The 21429-nt window shown below is 28.0% G+C and overlaps 1 protein-coding gene across 1 annotated transcript in view; it reads left to right on the plus strand.

Moving 5' to 3' along the window:
- The window catches only part of LOC111621426 (alsin-like), a 58272-nt gene continuing 36843 nt past the window's right edge, over nt 1-21429 (plus strand). The window contains exon 1 of the mRNA XM_023363560.1: nt 1-149. Coding sequence (XP_023219328.1) covers nt 130-149 — 20 coding nt within the window. The 5' untranslated portion in view covers nt 1-129. The remainder of the gene's footprint in view (nt 150-21429) is intronic.

A 21429-nucleotide genomic window follows, 5' to 3' on the forward strand; every position in this document is an offset into this window, starting at 1 on the left:
TAGGAAGATGGCGGAAGAAGTTTGTAGGAATTTCTTAGAAAGGAAATGAGTAATTAAAAGTGTAAAGGCGGAATGATGTCAATCGTAAATATCAAAGTAACTTAATATGAATGTAACAACTCTGTTATCATGGCAACTAATGAATTCGAGTAAGTTTATGTTAATTTTCTTTATTTAAAATTTTATAAACTTTTCCTACGCTTAGACCCAAGTTCGGTTCTTTTAACGCAATTGCAACATAACTGTTCCCAATGTAAACTGATGGGAAAATTTTCAGATAAATTTATTTCTTAATTTCTCAGATTAAAAAATTACGCTGTGGAAATGTGCAGAAATGGAAAAATATTCAAATAATTTAATTAAAACTGGAAATATTAATATAAAATCTTTAAAAATGCTAAATATTTAAACTATGAAATTGATTTAAAAAGTTAATTACGTCAGAATTGTGTAATTAATTGATTATTTAATGTGTCGTTTTCAGAAATTGTATTCAAAATCAAAACATCTACAGCTGTTTATTATCAAATACGAAATTTTATTAATTTAAGAATAAGATTTTATAAGATTGCAATGGAAACATCTGAAGAAAAATTGGATACAAATTAAATTCTGCACAAGATATTTGAATGTCAAATAAATAAAAGAATTTTCTTTATATTTTTATTCCTAATAAAATTAATATTTTATCATTTATTAATTTTGTTAAGGTCAATCTAAAATGTTTATAATAAATGAAACTGATTATGTAATGACTATTGAAACCATAATATAATGCAAAACTACGGTTTGGATTAAAGGTTAAAGTATAGAAAGTGTAAAGTTTTAAAACCGTTGCGCCACTAACAAAGACGGCGTAGATTTACATTTATTAAATTTTTGTAATTTAAAATGATATAATTAACTTTTTTCTCCATAGCTGTGATGAATTTTTGCATTTTTTGTCTATTGCATAATAGATATTTATTACATAATAATAATTGTTCATTTTTATAGTTTAATAATATAATGAAAGTAATAAAATGATATAGTTTAATAGAGAACAAAATTTTAATTCCTTTGTTTTTAAAATTTTCAGTTTTGTAATTTTTATGGTAAAGGTTATATCTATCTTCTCTTTATATTATTAAAAATTTATATATAAAATAGTAGAACACAAAATTGTATAATTTTAATTTTACATTAACTAATTAGTAGAATGTAGAGTTGGAAATATATGTCTACTAATCTTTTCAAATGAATTGAACACAGAATTGAAATATAATATTCTGTATAAGTAAAAACGTTTGCTATTATTTATGTATGCATTTTTTTTTTTTTAATAAAACAAACAAATTATATCATATATTTTGTATGGCTGTAAAAATTAGAATCTTAAAAATGACACCCCAATGCTGATTAATATTAATCTGACATTTGTTATTTTACAAAATTGATGAACCGATAATAAAAAAGGACTACTTGCTCTGAGAAACAAATGTTTTCATTCGTGTTTAAAAGGACGTCCTCAGGCCTGGTGTTCTAAAATTCGAGTTGCACGTTTTTGGAACGGATCGTAAACTTTACTTAGTCGTTGATGATTGTAGGATAGTTTGCTTCACAAAGTGAGTAGTTCTTTTTTTATTGCCGGTTCATTGGTTTTGTGAAGTAGTGGATCTCAAATTATAATCTGCTGAATTATTTTTATAAGTTTCAATATAAAATATTTGTCTTTCAAATTCTAGTTTTCAACTTTATATAATAATAATCATAATAATTTTGCATTTATTATTAAATTTTATATATATATTATATAAACTCATTTCACTCTGAGCGTTAATAGTCCAATGTTTATGATATTAACTTTGCAAAATACAGTACAATGTCACCAATCCATACTCACTTTAATATGAATAAATTTTGTTAATTTTTCTGCTAAATGTTCCAGCTTACAAAAAGAAGTAAAAGAAATCATTTTAAAAAATATGATAAATTTTAAAAAATTACTAAGTACTATACATTTTTAGTTAAAATACAGTAATCCCAGCTAACTTAAAAGTCGAATTTTTTCAAATTTTTGAAGTTAACTGTACAAAAATTTTGTACAGTTAATTGAAAATTTCTTCACAATAGAAAAATTATAATTATAAATTCATTATAATTAATGAGTGTTTTTGATATTCAGAAATATTTGCAATACCATGCATTATATTACTGTACATCCCCCTATAACACTGTTGATTATTCCGTTTTATATGAATTCCATGTTGTACAAGTCACTTAGATTTTACAAATACATGAGCCGTTCACAGCCCGGCACACGTATTTGTAAAATCTAAGTGACTTGTACAACATGGAATTCGTATAAAACAGAATAATCAACAGTGTTATAGGGGGGTCGACTATAGTTGATAAATTACTAAAGACTGTACAATATTGTATACTGTATTGTCACAAAATTTTTTGAGCTCACTTTTTGTAATAATAAATTCAGCAGTAAAACCTACTAAAACTCAGTAAGACTTTGTATAAAGCTGATTGTAATAAATTACTGTACTATATATCCACTTTTTTTTCCATGTTATCAGAGAAAACATTCCTCTAACTCATACTTTCGTAAGCTTGGACAATCTTCACTCTTTATTAGTCTGAGTTGGTTCTGGTTTACTGTAATACATTTTGCACATGTACTTGAAAATTTTTAAAAATAATGTAAATTTTTTTTATTTTCTAGTTTTTATATTAGCCCTTGATAATCTGAACAACCTCATAAAAGAATTAGTTCAGATTAGTGAGTGTATGGTATTACTCTAACCTTAAACTAAGCTGATCATTGTCGTTATCTTAATATTATATTTTCTAAAGTCAAAACAAGAATTTCTGAAAATATTTAAATATTGTAATAAACAAAACTTAATTTTATAAAATAAGTAAAATGAAAAGAAAAAAAAAAAAAGAATATTTGAAAAGGAACTGCTTAAACTTCATTAAATATTGAAAATACTAGTATTAGTTGTGATATTCAGCTTAAAATGGATTGTCATGCCCATTAAAATGCTGAAATTCTGTTGTATTATTTCATTTACTGTTTAGAAAGTAGTTAAATGAATTTTTGCATAACATTAACTTCTAACCTGAAAATTGTTTAATAATATCTTAAATTTACAAAAATCTTTATACAGTAGAGCATCAATTATCTGACTCAATTGGGGACTCAGGTTGGCCAGTTAACTGAAAAAATTAGATAACCTAAAAGAAGGAAAAAAATACATTATTAGTATAGTATATTAGGATATTAGTATATCCCATGTAATTAGTTTATTAGTATATCGCTATTAACCAATTTCGCGTAGAATTTTCATGGATGTTTAGCCTAACAAATTTTTTTTAAAATAATAATCATCGTTATTGTATCGTTAAAAATTATTTTAAAATTATTTTATTGCTCATGAAACAAACCACTCATAATTAGAAAATTAAGTCTTGTTTAAATATTGGCCTCCCTTCAATGGTCGAGCCGTTGATGCCAGCTAAAACATGCAAAAATTTAACAAAAGTAATATTAAAGTAGCCAAGACATAGCTAAATATTATAGTGCCACATCACTAGCGGACATTTGAAATTTGCTGACTAGAACAGTCAGTTAACCGATGTGATGGTTAATCAGGGGTCAGATAATCAATGCTCTACTGTATTAATTGAAAGTGGTTTTCCATTTGTTCAACTTAGTTTGAGTAATAAAAATAAGTCAAACAACTGTCTATCAGCCTTATGCAAATATGTTTACTTCATAAGTACTTTTGATAGTATGGTACAGTACAGACAGTATGGAGAACAGATCTTTAGAATTCTAGAGATAAAACATTTTCAAATTGCCTCTTGCATACAAACATAAAACATAAATAACAAATGTAAAATTACAAAACTACTGTATAGTGTCAAAGTTACTTGTAAAGTAAACATATTTTTGTAATGGCAATAGACAGTTGTATGACTTACTTTTATTGTTAGTAATTGGCATTTGTTCTTATTTACAAAAATATAGTTCAGGTGTCAATTAAAGCTCTTATCCTGTAGATCAGTGTTTTTCAACCTGTGGGTTGCGACCCCCCCTGGGGGTCGCGGGTAGAAGAAAAAGACAAGTGTTTGTAGGTCCTACACTACATTAAAAAAACTACAATTTCAGCGAGAATTACGGCCCATCCCAGAAAATGATAGCGGAAAAAGTGTTGAGCTGATTTTCAAAAGGAAATAAAAAGTAGAAAAGTAGAAGCTGAAAATTCAGATCCTAAAAAAAAAGTCAACAGTTCCCTGTGCCTAATGTTATAATTAAAGGAAGTTTCATACTTTATGTCAGGGGTGTCCAACCTTCTTGTTCCTCTGGGCCACATTGGAAGAAGTCATGGAGTTTGGGGCCACAAGTATATATATTATAGGCCTATTTGTAACCCATTCCTTAAATATACAAGTATATTTAAAAATTAACATGTCTAGATTATAGTAATATGTATTAAAACTTTATCACGAAAAAGGATATTTTAAAAAATTACTTCTACAGACCCTTTCAATTTTTACTTAGAAATAGATAAATTCAATTATTATAAAAGGGACAAACAAAAATTTATTTAAAAACACAAATATTTGTTTTATTTGGGTCTCTAATTAANATACCAAAATTTTAGAGAATGTATAGTACATATCTTTCAGTATAATGTTATTTGACCACTGTTTATGTAAGAAAAATTGTATTAAATTTTTGGGATAAAAAAAATAACTATTTTTAACAAAAAAATATGCAGGAAAAATTTCAAGTTACATTGCAAATACAGGTATACCTCGACTTACGTCGTTCCCGATTATATGTCGTTTGTCAAAAAAGTATATGGAAAAATAAAAATCAAGTTTAAGTCATTTTATTTGACTTTACGTCCGTCCGCCACAAATATTGAAGTCGTAATATCACTAGAAAAGCGTTTAAAGCACATAAAATCATATTAAAATATATACATTTATAACTATGTACTTTATTTACAGTACAGTACATGCATTCGTAAATTTAGATTACTTTTTTCTGTACTCTATTAAAAACTAAAATTTATTTGTTTGTGAGCTTAAAATAGATCCTTATTAACCATATATTATTAAAAATGCATTAATAAATAAAATACAGAACCGGGAATAGTAATTTATGGTTTAGCCTAGTGACAAGTAGATTCGAAGACAAGTAAATTCGACTTACGTCATTTTTCGACTTAAGTCGTTTTCCTGGAACCAATTACCGACGTAAGGCGACGTATACCTGTACAATTGAATACACTAGCAAAGAAAAAGAGGCAGCTCCTCCACTTTTTATTGAATTCAAGGTTTCTAGCAAAACAGAAAAGCAGGGGGCAACTTCAGATGATGCAAAGATAATGCAGCTTTTGCATTTTATACAAGCATCATTGATATCTCTATTTTGGTTTCATTCAAGGAAGCATTTCCAGGTTTTTGGTCTTTTCATTATTGTGAACAACTAAAGCTATTTCTGTTGATTTTTATAGTTTCATATTAATAGATTTTGTTAACAAAAAATACAAGTTAGAAACAAAACACACTCTATAACCAATAACCAGCATGAAATATCCAAAACTGGCAGATGTTTTCGATGCCCCTCCTGGGATCTTCCCCAAGCTAAACTTGTTTTTTCCATTAGAATGTTTGCCAGTTTTGGATATTTCATGTCAGTTATTGGTTATAGAGTGTATTTTGTTATACAACCCGGTATGGTGAGAAGCTTTAATTTTTTACAAGTTAGAAATTTAGTCATTCCTATCACTCAAGCAATATTCCTGAATTTTAGTGATCATTTTAAAGCAATGCTCCTTGACTAATCATCTTAATTAAAAGGATTAATTAGTCAAGAAAAATGTCACTAACCAGTGCAAATAAAAATTTTCTCTGTCTACTTATTAAAGTACTAGCTGCAAGGTCCCGCTTCGCTGGGTTTTTATTTGTATGTAATATAGGTTTTTTATATATAAAAGACTGTTTTTCTAAGTAATCTAGAATCTAGCTGCAAGGACCCACTTCGCTGGGCAAAAAGTAACGATAGTGAAGATTAAGATAATTACATTATAGCCAACCTTACCCGTTTTCACAGAATGCAAGAATTAGATCCCCGTTTCCAGACTAATTAGAGAATTTTTACGTCCAGTCAAACGAACTATTTTCAATTTTAACAATTTTCTGGAACGTTTACAATCGTTCTATAATTGAACCAATATTCGAATTTTATGTTTGAATTAAATTTGAACAAAACATTCAAAATAGAAAGCCACTTTCAACCACTTTCAGCCTCATATCTCTCGCACCCTTATAGCTATCGAGACGCAACCACCCCTATGCACGAATGGAGACTTGGGGCTACCACCACATACAAACACCATTCACGTNAACACAAAATTGTATAATTTTAATTTTACATTAACTAATTAGTAGAATGTAGAGTTGGAAATATATGTCTACTAATCTTTTCAAATGAATTGAACACAGAATTGAAATATAATATTCTGTATAAGTAAAAACGTTTGCTATTATTTATGTATGCATTTTTTTTTTTTTAATAAAACAAACAAATTATATCATATATTTTGTATGGCTGTAAAAATTAGAATCTTAAAAATGACACCCCAATGCTGATTAATATTAATCTGACATTTGTTATTTTACAAAATTGATGAACCGGTAATAAAAAAGGACTACTTGCTCTGAGAAACAAATGTTTTCATTCGTGTTTAAAAGGACGTCCTCAGGCCTGGTGTTCTAAAATTCGAGTTGCACGTTTTTGGAACGGATCGTAAACTTTACTTAGTCGTTGATGATTGTAGGATAGTTTGCTTCACAAAGTGAGTAGTTCTTTTTTTATTGCCGGTTCATTGGTTTTGTGAAGTAGTGGATCTCAAATTATAATCTGCTGAATTATTTTTATAAGTTTCAATATAAAATATTTGTCTTTCAAATTCTAGTTTTCAACTTTATATAATAATAATCATAATAATTTTGCATTTATTATTAAATTTTATATATATATTATATAAACTCATTTCACTCTGAGCGTTAATAGTCCAATGTTTATGATATTAACTTTGCAAAATACAGTACAATGTCACCAATCCATACTCACTTTAATATGAATAAATTTTGTTAATTTTTCTGCTAAATGTTCCAGCTTACAAAAAGAAGTAAAAGAAATCATTTTAAAAAATATGATAAATTTTAAAAAATTACTAAGTACTATACATTTTTAGTTAAAATACAGTAATCCCAGCTAACTTAAAAGTCGAATTTTTTCAAATTTTTGAAGTTAACTGTACAAAAATTTTGTACAGTTAATTGAAAATTTCTTCACAATAGAAAAATTATAATTATAAATTCATTATAATTAATGAGTGTTTTTGATATTCAGAAATATTTGCAATACCATGCATTATATTACTGTACATCCCCCTATAACACTGTTGATTATTCCGTTTTATATGAATTCCATGTTGTACAAGTCACTTAGATTTTACAAATACATGAGCCGTTCACAGCCCGGCACACGTATTTGTAAAATCTAAGTGACTTGTACAACATGGAATTCGTATAAAACAGAATAATCAACAGTGTTATAGGGGGGTCGACTATAGTTGATAAATTACTAAAGACTGTACAATATTGTATACTGTATTGTCACAAAATTTTTTGAGCTCACTTTTTGTAATAATAAATTCAGCAGTAAAACCTACTAAAACTCAGTAAGACTTTGTATAAAGCTGATTGTAATAAATTACTGTACTATATATCCACTTTTTTTTCCATGTTATCAGAGAAAACATTCCTCTAACTCATACTTTCGTAAGCTTGGACAATCTTCACTCTTTATTAGTCTGAGTTGGTTCTGGTTTACTGTAATACATTTTGCACATGTACTTGAAAATTTTTAAAAATAATGTAAATTTTTTTTATTTTCTAGTTTTTATATTAGCCCTTGATAATCTGAACAACCTCATAAAAGAATTAGTTCAGATTAGTGAGTGTATGGTATTACTCTAACCTTAAACTAAGCTGATCATTGTCGTTATCTTAATATTATATTTTCTAAAGTCAAAACAAGAATTTCTGAAAATATTTAAATATTGTAATAAACAAAACTTAATTTTATAAAATAAGTAAAATGAAAAGAAAAAAAAAAAAAGAATATTTGAAAAGGAACTGCTTAAACTTCATTAAATATTGAAAATACTAGTATTAGTTGTGATATTCAGCTTAAAATGGATTGTCATGCCCATTAAAATGCTGAAATTCTGTTGTATTATTTCATTTACTGTTTAGAAAGTAGTTAAATGAATTTTTGCATAACATTAACTTCTAACCTGAAAATTGTTTAATAATATCTTAAATTTACAAAAATCTTTATACAGTAGAGCATCAATTATCTGACTCAATTGGGGACTCAGGTTGGCCAGTTAACTGAAAAAATTAGATAACCTAAAAGAAGGAAAAAAATACATTATTAGTATAGTATATTAGGATATTAGTATATCCCATGTAATTAGTTTATTAGTATATCGCTATTAACCAATTTCGCGTAGAATTTTCATGGATGTTTAGCCTAACAAATTTTTTTTAAAATAATAATCATCGTTATTGTATCGTTAAAAATTATTTTAAAATTATTTTATTGCTCATGAAACAAACCACTCATAATTAGAAAATTAAGTCTTGTTTAAATATTGGCCTCCCTTCAATGGTCGAGCCGTTGATGCCAGCTAAAACATGCAAAAATTTAACAAAAGTAATATTAAAGTAGCCAAGACATAGCTAAATATTATAGTGCCACATCACTAGCGGACATTTGAAATTTGCTGACTAGAACAGTCAGTTAACCGATGTGATGGTTAATCAGGGGTCAGATAATCAATGCTCTACTGTATTAATTGAAAGTGGTTTTCCATTTGTTCAACTTAGTTTGAGTAATAAAAATAAGTCAAACAACTGTCTATCAGCCTTATGCAAATATGTTTACTTCATAAGTACTTTTGATAGTATGGTACAGTACAGACAGTATGGAGAACAGATCTTTAGAATTCTAGAGATAAAACATTTTCAAATTGCCTCTTGCATACAAACATAAAACATAAATAACAAATGTAAAATTACAAAACTACTGTATAGTGTCAAAGTTACTTGTAAAGTAAACATATTTTTGTAATGGCAATAGACAGTTGTATGACTTACTTTTATTGTTAGTAATTGGCATTTGTTCTTATTTACAAAAATATAGTTCAGGTGTCAATTAAAGCTCTTATCCTGTAGATCAGTGTTTTTCAACCTGTGGGTTGCGACCCCCCCTGGGGGTCGCGGGTAGAAGAAAAAGACAAGTGTTTGTAGGTCCTACACTACATTAAAAAAACTACAATTTCAGCGAGAATTACGGCCCATCCCAGAAAATGATAGCGGAAAAAGTGTTGAGCTGATTTTCAAAAGGAAATAAAAAGTAGAAAAGTAGAAGCTGAAAATTCAGATCCTAAAAAAAAAGTCAACAGTTCCCTGTGCCTAATGTTATAATTAAAGGAAGTTTCATACTTTATGTCAGGGGTGTCCAACCTTCTTGTTCCTCTGGGCCACATTGGAAGAAGTCATGGAGTTTGGGGCCACAAGTATATATATTATAGGCCTATTTGTAACCCATTCCTTAAATATACAAGTATATTTAAAAATTAACATGTCTAGATTATAGTAATATGTATTAAAACTTTATCACGAAAAAGGATATTTTAAAAAATTACTTCTACAGACCCTTTCAATTTTTACTTAGAAATAGATAAATTCAATTATTATAAAAGGGACAAACAAAAATTTATTTAAAAACACAAATATTTGTTTTATTTGGGTCTGTAATTAATAAAAAACGACGAAACATCATTTTAAAGCACATTTTTATTCGACTAATATATTTATAAATAGTATGTAGTCCAGAAAGTAACCAATGGGCAAAATGATAATTTTTGCGCCAAACTAAAAAAAGGGTAGCCAAATTTGACGCAAAGTAGACAAATCTTGCAATGCTGAAAAGAATACTAAATAATGCTGGCATTGGAACTCTAAGGATTATAGACCCAAATTTGAGAAAAGGAGAGAAAGGTCAAAAGATAAAAAGTAGTGACAAAGGTTGGATAATTAAGGGTCAATATTTGCATTACAGAATGTCTATTTAACCTTTCTCACAACTTTTTATCTTTTGGCCTTTTTCTTCTTTTCTCAAATTTGGGTCTATAATCCTTTGAGTCACAACTTCAGCTTTATTTAATATTCCTTCGTCATCCACACATCTTCCAGTATTTGAAAATATTTTCTTTTCACTCAAAAATAAAATATGTATAAAAGTTTACGGCTTTGTGAAACTTATTTTTTGTTTATGCCGTTGAAATAAAAAAATAAAAAATTTGTCGGTTTTGTTTACACGTTTATTGGGCCGCATTGAAACTTGCCTTGGGCCGCATGCGGCCCGCGGGTTGGACACCCCTGCTATAGACCAAAGGTTTTTTTAGTATAGTCTTCTTTGGTGAAACTTTATAACTAATCCATCTTGATGCCATTCTTCTTGTTGCCAAGGCAAGACTTCAAGGAGAGTTGGCATATTTTGGTACTTGTAAACTTATTTTGGACTATATCTTGACTATCTTTAAGTGTTATACACCATGATCAACCTTCAGAAATATACACTAGACATACATCTATCTGTTGAGACTACTGCCTGTATAGTCTAGAAATTATACTGTTGAACACATTCATAAATCTGGCAACTTCAGCTTAACTTGACCAGCTTCTATCTTAACATATCTAGAAATGTGCATAAGTGTTGAGTAGCTAGAAAGCTTGGTTCTGCTTTTCATGCATTTCATCTTGTTTTCCCATAAAGTACAAGTATAATTGTTTCATAGTGTTTTGAGTATGATATTATTACAATGCTCTACTAATTAACAGACTTCATGATGATGGCTTTTATGAAAAATATTGGCATTATGTTTGCCACAATTTGTCAAGATCACATTTTTAATTTGTATCTTGTTCTTGTTTGGAAAATTTAGGTTTTACCTCAGAACTATTACATGATTTACACACACTTCTTTTTGTGAATGTTCCTTATTTTGTTTTATTTTAAACATTGTAGTGTAATTAATGCACTATGTATGATACATACAGTAGTCATGCAATGCTGGAAAGATCTTTTGCACTGGATAAAGGTTAACATCCTGTGTGTGTGTATGTATGTATATCCAGAGTATGAAGTATATCCATGCATTTTAATATATAATTGTTGTATAATGATGTACAGGGATATAAATTAGCATCATAAGTAAAAGTGATAATGAAGTACCTTGATTTATTGTTTTACATTAGATTTTGAGTATACTTTGAGTTAGTTTTCTGTTGTATTTGTTTTCAGTTTTTCAGTATTACATACAATTTTAAAAGATATCTTGTCAGAATGTCTATTGATTTGCAAAAATTTAACCATCTGTTTTAGACATATTCCAATATATTTTTTTATTGATTTTTTTTCCAATATAATTTAGTTGTTAGGCAAAAAATGAAAGCAAGTCCAGTATTAGTTGTGGAGTTTATTATTAATTGATAAGACATGCGTCAAACATTTAAATATATTGCAAACTTCAATAAATCAAAATTTATAAATATTTATTTTACTAAAATGAATATTGACATTTATTTTTATATCTTAATTCTAATAATATATTTTATTGTTTACATCTATATGCAAATATATTTTACATTATTTACAAAGAACAATACTAATTTAAAATAATTTTTGAACAATTTTAGGAATAATTGTCTAATAAAAATTAAATCTAATTTTTGTTTAAGAATGTTATATATTAAAATTAAATCCAAAAAATGTATAAATAATTATTTTATTTTGTGTTGTTCTTAATCAATGAAAAATAATTCTATTAATCTATAATTTATAAAATTTAAATTTGCATTTACCAAATCTTTATAAAGTACTGTTAATTCAGAGTTGTCAATATTTTGTTTATAATAAAGAAAATGAAAATACATCATATATACTAGAATTTGTTGAAAATTTTATTAAAATTTGGCTTTTTTTTAAAACTGATGACTGATAAGCTTAACTATTTCATTGTTATGTTTATTCATCAGTAGTAAAGATTAAAAGTGGAAGCATTCTTTCAAAAAATATATCTTAAAACAAAACAAAAAAATAGTCATAATGAAATTAATTTTGAATTTTTAATTCATAATCTCAAATATTCATGTACTGAAATAGTTCATTATGTAAATGTGAATTATATTAACAAACATTAAAGATAGAAATAAAAAGCATCATCATAGATGATTTAAACTACTAATCTTCAATAAATAAGCATGAAAATTGCTAATTTGATGAAGCAATTGCTAAATGCAATAATTTGTACTATGTTAAAATTGATATTAAGCATATAGCCCTTATGCTATCTCTTGGTAATATTTGATATGATTTAAATAATGAATGAATTTTAAATAGTGAATTATAAGATTAGAAATATTCAAATTATGAGAGAAGACTATCAGCAGATGCAGAGACAGATCTAAGTTTTCAGGGCCTAGGGCTTATTGAAGTCCAATGAGGCCCCATTTTTTGTTAATACAAATGATAATATAAATTATCATTATTATTATATTATTAACTATTTTTTACTATATGATAACTGCTCATTGTTAATGTAAAAGTATTAAAAATTTACGATGCTAATTCAATTTTTTGTGAGCCCTTGACACTTGGATTCCCAGGGCTTAAGCCCTATTAGTCCCTATGTAGATCCACCCCTGAACAGATGTTAGATATTATCCCTTTCAGGATGTTTGAATATTTTGAAATTGCTTTGCATAAATCTCTGAAAGGAGAATATATTTATCTTTAAGAACCAATTTATCATTTCTGAATCCCACTTTTGTCAAATTAGTTTTGGAATTAACTAATTTATACACACTGTAAAATCATTTCTACAGATTCGTTAAAGTTTGAAAAATTTGTCTTAAAGTGATTTTTTTTTTTAAAGAAAACAAAATTTCAGTTAATTTATACTTCACATGCTAACAGATTATTTCCAAAGAATACTAATGGTATTAGGATCCTTGCAGTTGTAAAATGTGAACTATGATGGAGGAATTTTAGTGACTTATACTAAGCAATGAATAAATGACACTTTGCTATACTTATCGATATTTAATTAATTTTATTTGTATTGTCTTATTTGTTTTATAGATAATGCTCTGTTTTTAAACATGTTAAAGAGATTAAAAAACAGAGTATATCTAAATTTTAAATGTTGCTTTTTTTTGTTTTGTATTTTGTTTTTGTTCTTTGTTTACTAAGATAAATACTGATATAATTTTAGGTNCTTTTTGCATCTTTATGAGAAACAGATTTTGTTGATTCATGAACAATTTCCGTTTTGTCTTTTCTTGTCCATCTTCCTCCATCATATTGCATCTGCATCTCTACTTCATCAACCATACTCCATATTTCAACAAATACTGTAGCAGGACTGTAGAGTCAGAGTTGTGGAGTTTTGGCATTTTAGTTATTGTCAAAGTTGTCAAAAATCTGCTGACTCCAGACTCCTTTTTACTTTCTCAACTTGTTATGTATATAAAGTGGAAAAGTATTGAAATTGTGTCAAATGTGACTCTCTGAGTTTTTGCAAATCTACACATTTGGAGACCTAAACCCCTCAAAAAAGTCAAAAAAAGAGAAAAAATTTGTGCACGTGTGTGTTGGCATCTAATTTGTTTAATTTCTTTATTTTCTGTTCTGAGATATTAAACAATATCTCAGAATGGGTAAAGTTTAAGAAATGAAATGTGGCACTGTAGCTTGCGTATAAAGGGGCATTAATACTATTAAATTTTGGTTCTTAAAGATCGACAGGGTGAAGACATAAAAGTGGTCATGTGTCATATCTCTTAATAAATCGTTATTAGTGTTCAAAATTTAAAAAAATAAAATAAAACTCTATTCTCAAAGTAAGCTTTTTGCCATTTTATAATAGTACAGTAAAACCCGTTAAGATGTTCTCACCTAAGATGTTAGAATGTGTATGGGGACACGAGTTAGTTCAACCACTTTGACACTTAATAACTAATTCCTGTGTTAAACCATCTAACTCTGATTCTGATCACTCTGACCACAGAAATTATTAGCTTCAAACAGGATGAACAAAATCATGTTCCACACACACAGTCTAACATCCACACATATAGAAAAAACCTCAAATCTTTTGCATATGTTGAAATTTCAAGGTGTCCTGAGTCCAAAATTTGGGAGGGGTCATTTTTTGACTGAGCGCTACACTTTCAGAAAGAAAATAACAATTATCAAATACATATTTATATATTACTTAGCTTTGGAATAAAAAGTTTCTACGTTCAATTTTTTTAGAACTCTATTTATTGAATCTTTTATTCTGAGGTCACGTGATGACATCAGAATTTCCAGGTCTCTTACTGTAACAAGTCTGCCCCTGATCGGAGTCAGATGGTAAGGAAAAGTCGGAGTTGGAGTCGTTAGAGTTTTACGCGACTTCACAGCCCTGTATTTAACCCAACTGTAAGTTATTTTTTATAACAAAAAATGCATAAGAGAAGGCAAACATCTTGAAAAAGCCCCTTGGTTGGGAGCTTTACTGAATAGATATTATGTAAGCAGTTGGACATAGTCTATAAATAAATATATTATGAACTATTTGTTTTTTGTTATATTTTTTTCTTATTTTTTACATACTTTGAAGACATTTATGTACAAAAATAATCTTATCTGGTGCAAAAACAAGGTAGCTCTTTAAGATTTGTATTGCCATTATTCAACACATTGAAACATTTTAAATTGTAAAATATGCAATAAGCATATGTAGTAGACTAAGATAATGAATCAAAATATAAAAAATTATATAACTTTAAAAATATCTACATTATTTATAGTATAACTTATATTACTATAGTGGTACCTCGGTATATGTCTGCTTTAGAATATGTCCAATTCGGAATATGTCCTGTTTGGACAAAACAAATTTTGCTCGGTATATGACTTAATTCAATTATTTGTGCCATCTATGAACAAGTAGCACTATCGGTGTATTAGACCAGACTAGAAGTTCGCGGTGCCATGGTTTATAACTTTGTTAAATTTCTTCTGATTTTAATTTGTAAGTAAAATTTTATTATTTTTATTAATCATGAATTGCAAAAAGGCAACAGAAAAATAAAAAAATGACTAGAATCACAATGGAACTGAAAAAAGAGATTGTTGAGAAATATGAAGGTGGCATGCGTGTTCGAGATTTAACTGTTTTCCGAGAATGACGATATCGACAATCATGAAAAATAAAGACAATATTAAATTTGCTAATGTTGCGAAAGGGGTTAAATCAATTTCTAAACAGAGATCGAAGACATTAAATCATGTTGAGAAATTGCTTTTGCTTTGGATAACTGAAAAACAGTGTGCTGATGACAGCGTATCAGAAGCAATTATTTGCGAGAAAGCTAAAAAGATACATGCTGATCTTATGAAAAATCAAGCAGGAACTAGCCAGGAAAGCGAGGTGTTTAAAGCCAGCCATTTTTTTACATGAGAACAGATTAATCATTTTTACTTTACTTCTTATGGGAAAGGTTGGTTTGGTATATGTCCTATTCGGTATAAGTCCAAACACCAGGAATAGATTAAGGTTGTATACCGAAGTTCCACTGTATTACTATTACTATTACTATATGCAGTAGAACTACATTATTTATATTCACTTTTTCTATTCTTGAAAACTTTATGAAAATGCAACTGCTTGCTTTTTGCATAAGTATCTTCAATTGATTAGAACATTTTCAAAATATCTACACTTGATTCTAACTGGTTTGTGTCAAGAAATGGAATTTGCATCTTGAATATTGTTGCCTTTGGAACTGATATTACATCATCATATATCAATGCTTCCTAAAGCAAAACACTTAAATTAATTAAACATGCTTTTGGGATATTAATAGTAGGTTAGTCAATCAATTCTCCAATTTACAAAAGCATTAATGACATTGTCAAGATTGTGTTGAGATTTATTCCCTGTTTTCTATTGTAAATTTTTGTATGCATTTTTAAAACAAATCTCTTTATTGCAGAGTACAATTAACTGCTCTACATCATAAATGTAATATTGATATGTTATGTGGATATAAAGTACATGTTACTATATACAAAGCACTATTTATTAACAACTGTTAATAAATTAACTGTTTAATGATCATAGAGATGTATTAAGGATTTTATAACTTTTTATGATAGAATGTAACTTTTGGAAATTAGTTGGGAGTTTAGAGTTGATGGTATAATTGTGAGGACCACCACCACCCTCCAAATATATATATATATATATATTGTAAACTTATTTGTAATAATTTTTGTTTATTTACTTTATANTTTTGATATTCAGAAATATTTGCAATACCATGCATTATATTACTGTACATCCCCCTATAACACTGTTGATTATTCCGTTTTATATGAATTCCATGTTGTACAAGTCACTTAGATTTTACAAATACATGAGCCGTTCACAGCCCGGCACACGTATTTGTAAAATCTAAGTGACTTGTACAACATGGAATTCGTATAAAACAGAATAATCAACAGTGTTATAGGGGGGTCGACTATAGTTGATAAATTACTAAAGACTGTACAATATTGTATACTGTATTGTCACAAAATTTTTTGAGCTCACTTTTTGTAATAATAAATTCAGCAGTAAAACCTACTAAAACTCAGTAAGACTTTGTATAAAGCTGATTGTAATAAATTACTGTACTATATATCCACTTTTTTTTCCATGTTATCAGAGAAAACATTCCTCTAACTCATACTTTCGTAAGCTTGGACAATCTTCACTCTTTATTAGTCTGAGTTGGTTCTGGTTTACTGTAATACATTTTGCACATGTACTTGAAAATTTTTAAAAATAATGTAAATTTTTTTTATTTTCTAGTTTTTATATTAGCCCTTGATAATCTGAACAACCTCATAAAAGAATTAGTTCAGATTAGTGAGTGTATGGTATTACTCTAACCTTAAACTAAGCTGATCATTGTCGTTATCTTAATATTATATTTTCTAAAGTCAAAACAAGAATTTCTGAAAATATTTAAATATTGTAATAAACAAAACTTAATTTTATAAAATAAGTAAAATGAAAAGAAAAAAAAAAAAAGAATATTTGAAAAGGAACTGCTTAAACTTCATTAAATATTGAAAATACTAGTATTAGTTGTGATATTCAGCTTAAAATGGATTGTCATGCCCATTAAAATGCTGAAATTCTGTTGTATTATTTCATTTACTGTTTAGAAAGTAGTTAAATGAATTTTTGCATAACATTAACTTCTAACCTGAAAATTGTTTAATAATATCTTAAATTTACAAAAATCTTTATACAGTAGAGCATCAATTATCTGACTCAATTGGGGACTCAGGTTGGCCAGTTAACTGAAAAAATTAGATAACCTAAAAGAAGGAAAAAAATACATTATTAGTATAGTATATTAGGATATTAGTATATCCCATGTAATTAGTTTATTAGTATATCGCTATTAACCAATTTCGCGTAGAATTTTCATGGATGTTTAGCCTAACAAATTTTTTTTAAAATAATAATCATTGTTATTGTATCGTTAAAAATTATTTTAAAATTATTTTATTGCTCATGAAACAAACCACTCATAATTAGAAAATTAAGTCTTGTTTAAATATTGGCCTCCCTTCAATGGTCGAGCCGTTGATGCCAGCTAAAACATGCAAAAATTTAACAAAAGTAATATTAAAGTAGCCAAGACATAGCTAAATATTATAGTGCCACATCACTAGCGGACATTTGAAATTTGCTGACTAGAACAGTCAGTTAACCGATGTGATGGTTAATCAGGGGTCAGATAATCAATGCTCTACTGTATTAATTGAAAGTGGTTTTCCATTTGTTCAACTTAGTTTGAGTAATAAAAATAAGTCAAACAACTGTCTATCAGCCTTATGCAAATATGTTTACTTCATAAGTACTTTTGATAGTATGGTACAGTACAGACAGTATGGAGAACAGATCTTTAGAATTCTAGAGATAAAACATTTTCAAATTGCCTCTTGCATACAAACATAAAACATAAATAACAAATGTAAAATTACAAAACTACTGTATAGTGTCAAAGTTACTTGTAAAGTAAACATATTTTTGTAATGGCAATAGACAGTTGTATGACTTACTTTTATTGTTAGTAATTGGCATTTGTTCTTATTTACAAAAATATAGTTCAGGTGTCAATTAAAGCTCTTATCCTGTAGATCAGTGTTTTTCAACCTGTGGGTTGCGACCCCCCCTGGGGGTCGCGGGTAGAAGAAAAAGACAAGTGTTTGTAGGTCCTACACTACATTAAAAAAACTACAATTTCAGCGAGAATTACGGCCCATCCCAGAAAATGATAGCGGAAAAAGTGTTGAGCTGATTTTCAAAAGGAAATAAAAAGTAGAAAAGTAGAAGCTGAAAATTCAGATCCTAAAAAAAAAGTCAACAATTCCCTGTGCCTAATGTTATAATTAAAGGAAGTTTCATACTTTAAATCAGGGGTGTCCAACCTTCTTGTTCCTCTGGGCCACATTGGAAGAAGTCATGGAGTTTGGGGCCACAAGTATATATATTATAGGCCTATTTGTAACCCATTCCTTAAATATACAAGTATATTTAAAAATTAACATGTCTAGATTATAGTAATATGTATTAAAACTTTATCACGAAAAAGGATATTTTAAAAAATTACTTCTACAGACCCTTCCAATTTTTACTTAGAAATAGATAAATTCAATTATTATAAAAGGGACAAACAAAAATTTATTTAAAAACACAAATATTTGTTTTATTTGGGTCTCTAATTAATAAAAAACGACGAAACATCATTTTAAAGCACATTTTTATTCGACTAATATATTTATAAATAGTATGTAGCCCAGAAAGTAGCCAATGCGCAAAATGATAATTTTTGCGCCAAACTAAAAAAAGGGTAGCCAAATTTGACGCAAAGTAGCCAAATCTTGCAATGCTGAAAAGAATACTAAATAATGCTGGCATTGGAACTCTAAGGATTATAGACCCAAATTTGAGAAAAGGAGAGAAAGGTCAAAAGATAAAAAGTAGTGACAAAGGTTGGATAATTAAGGGTCAATATTTGCATTACAGAATGTCTATTTAACCTTTCTCACAACTTTTTATCTTTTGGCCTTTTTCTTCTTTTCTCAAATTTGGGTCTATAATCCTTTGAGTCACAACTTCAGCTTTATTTAATATTCCTTCGTCATCCACACATCTTCAAGTATTTGAAAATATTTTCTTTTCACTCAAAAATAAAATATGTATAAAAGTTTACGGCTTTGTGAAACTTATTTTTTGTTTATGCCGTTGAAATAAAAAAATAAAAAATTTGTCGGTTTTGTTTACACGTTTATTGGGCCGCATTGAAACTTGCCTTGGGCCGCATGCGGGCCGCGGGTTGGACACCCCTGCTTTATGTGTTAAATTATTGTCGATTCTTCTGAAATTTTCATTTAAATCAACAATAATTTGTCTCAACAGAAAGAAAATTAAATACATAGTTTTTAAAATCACTGATATAGTTGTAATGTGGCCCTAGGGGGGTTACCAGAATTTTTTAACTTGTAAAGGGTTGCATATTCAAGAAGGTTGAAAAACGCTGCTGTAGATGATACCACTGAAGAGGGACTTGAAAAATGTGCAATGGTTAGATGTGGCAAAGTGACAAACATTTTATTATATTGATTTCACCCAGATCCCAGAACTAGCTCTAGCTTTCCCTACCACTCATTACAACTTGTTGAGATGTGTACAGTATGGCAATATGGTTGGTATGACTTGCAGCAATGATTTCCATAGTAGATATAGAGTAAAAATGTATTAAATAAAATAATTAGCTTTTGACATTGATATTAACTTTACTAAGAAAGTTGCTTATGACTACAATATCAAATGATATGACATCAAGAGTAATGCTTAGCTCTTATTCACTGTAGGCTAAACTCTGCAGTTTGCTTTTGAATAGCTTCCTGAGAATTGTATACAAAAAGGAGGAAATTACCAGAAATTTATTAGCTTTCAAGAGAGGGTTTAAGTAAGTTTAATTAGGATTATGTAAAAACATCAATAAAAATATGGATTGATTTTAAAAAAATAAGAGAAAACTAAAGGTAAGGCATAAGTGTGTGTCTTTTTAGTGGTTTCCAGAAAAAATAGCATGTGAATGCAGCACATAAAGGATTTTTTCAGGATTTTTAAAGATGTTGCCAGTAAAGTTTAGACAAAGAAAACCTTTTCAGTGGATTTGTATTATAATTTAAAATCAACAGATTATCCATAGTAGCTTATAATCCACAGCCATCTCAAACTAATTTTAAAACATAAATAACTTGTGGGTTCTTTACAAGAAGTTACAGTAAATAATTTTAATCATTATTTTTCTTGAGCTATTGAAATTTAAATAACTGATAATGCAGCAAGTTGATTTATCATATAAATATATTGCCAAATAAATAATTCATTTTTTATTAAGAATTGTTACATTAGAACCAGCACACAAAAATTTTGCACTGGTAGTAATTGTGTAAATGGTTGAATTTTTTTATGTATTCTGATACAATATTATTTTAACTTTCATTTTAAATTTTATTGAATATTGTAATAATAAGTGAAAAATTATATACCATAAATAATTAATACATTTTCATTGTAATCATGTACCAAGATTAATTATGAAACTGAAAATGAATGAAAAAAATGAATGAAATGAATGAAAAAAAATTATGAGATTTTTTCATTCATTATATACAGTTTATTATGATCAAATTTTCGTTTACTGTATTATGCATTATCTAATTAATATCAAACAATATATATTTTTTACTTAAATAGTCATATTACAGGCAGTTCCTGCTTAATGTTTTTCCAGTAGAATATTATTTGTTTTGTAATACCAAAATTTTAGAGAATGTATAGTACATATCTTTCAGTATAATGTTATTTGACCACTGTTTATGTAAGAAAAATTGTATTAAATTTTTGGGATAAAAAAAATAACTATTTTTAACAAAAAAATATGCAGGAAAAATTTCAAGTTACATTGCAAATACAGGTATACCTCGACTTACGTCGTTCCCGATTATATGTCGTTTGTCAAAAAAGTATATGGAAAAATAAAAATCAAGTTTAAGTCATTTTATTTGACTTTACGTCCGTCCGCCACAAATATTGAAGTCGTAATATCACTAGAAAAACGTTTAAAGCACATAAAATCATATTAAAATATATACAA

The sequence above is a fragment of the Centruroides sculpturatus genome, unplaced genomic scaffold, assembly GCF_000671375.1.
Source record: "Centruroides sculpturatus isolate CEXI.00-Female unplaced genomic scaffold, Cexi_2.0 scaffold270, whole genome shotgun sequence".
Lineage (NCBI taxonomy): Eukaryota > Metazoa > Arthropoda > Arachnida > Scorpiones > Buthidae > Centruroides > Centruroides sculpturatus.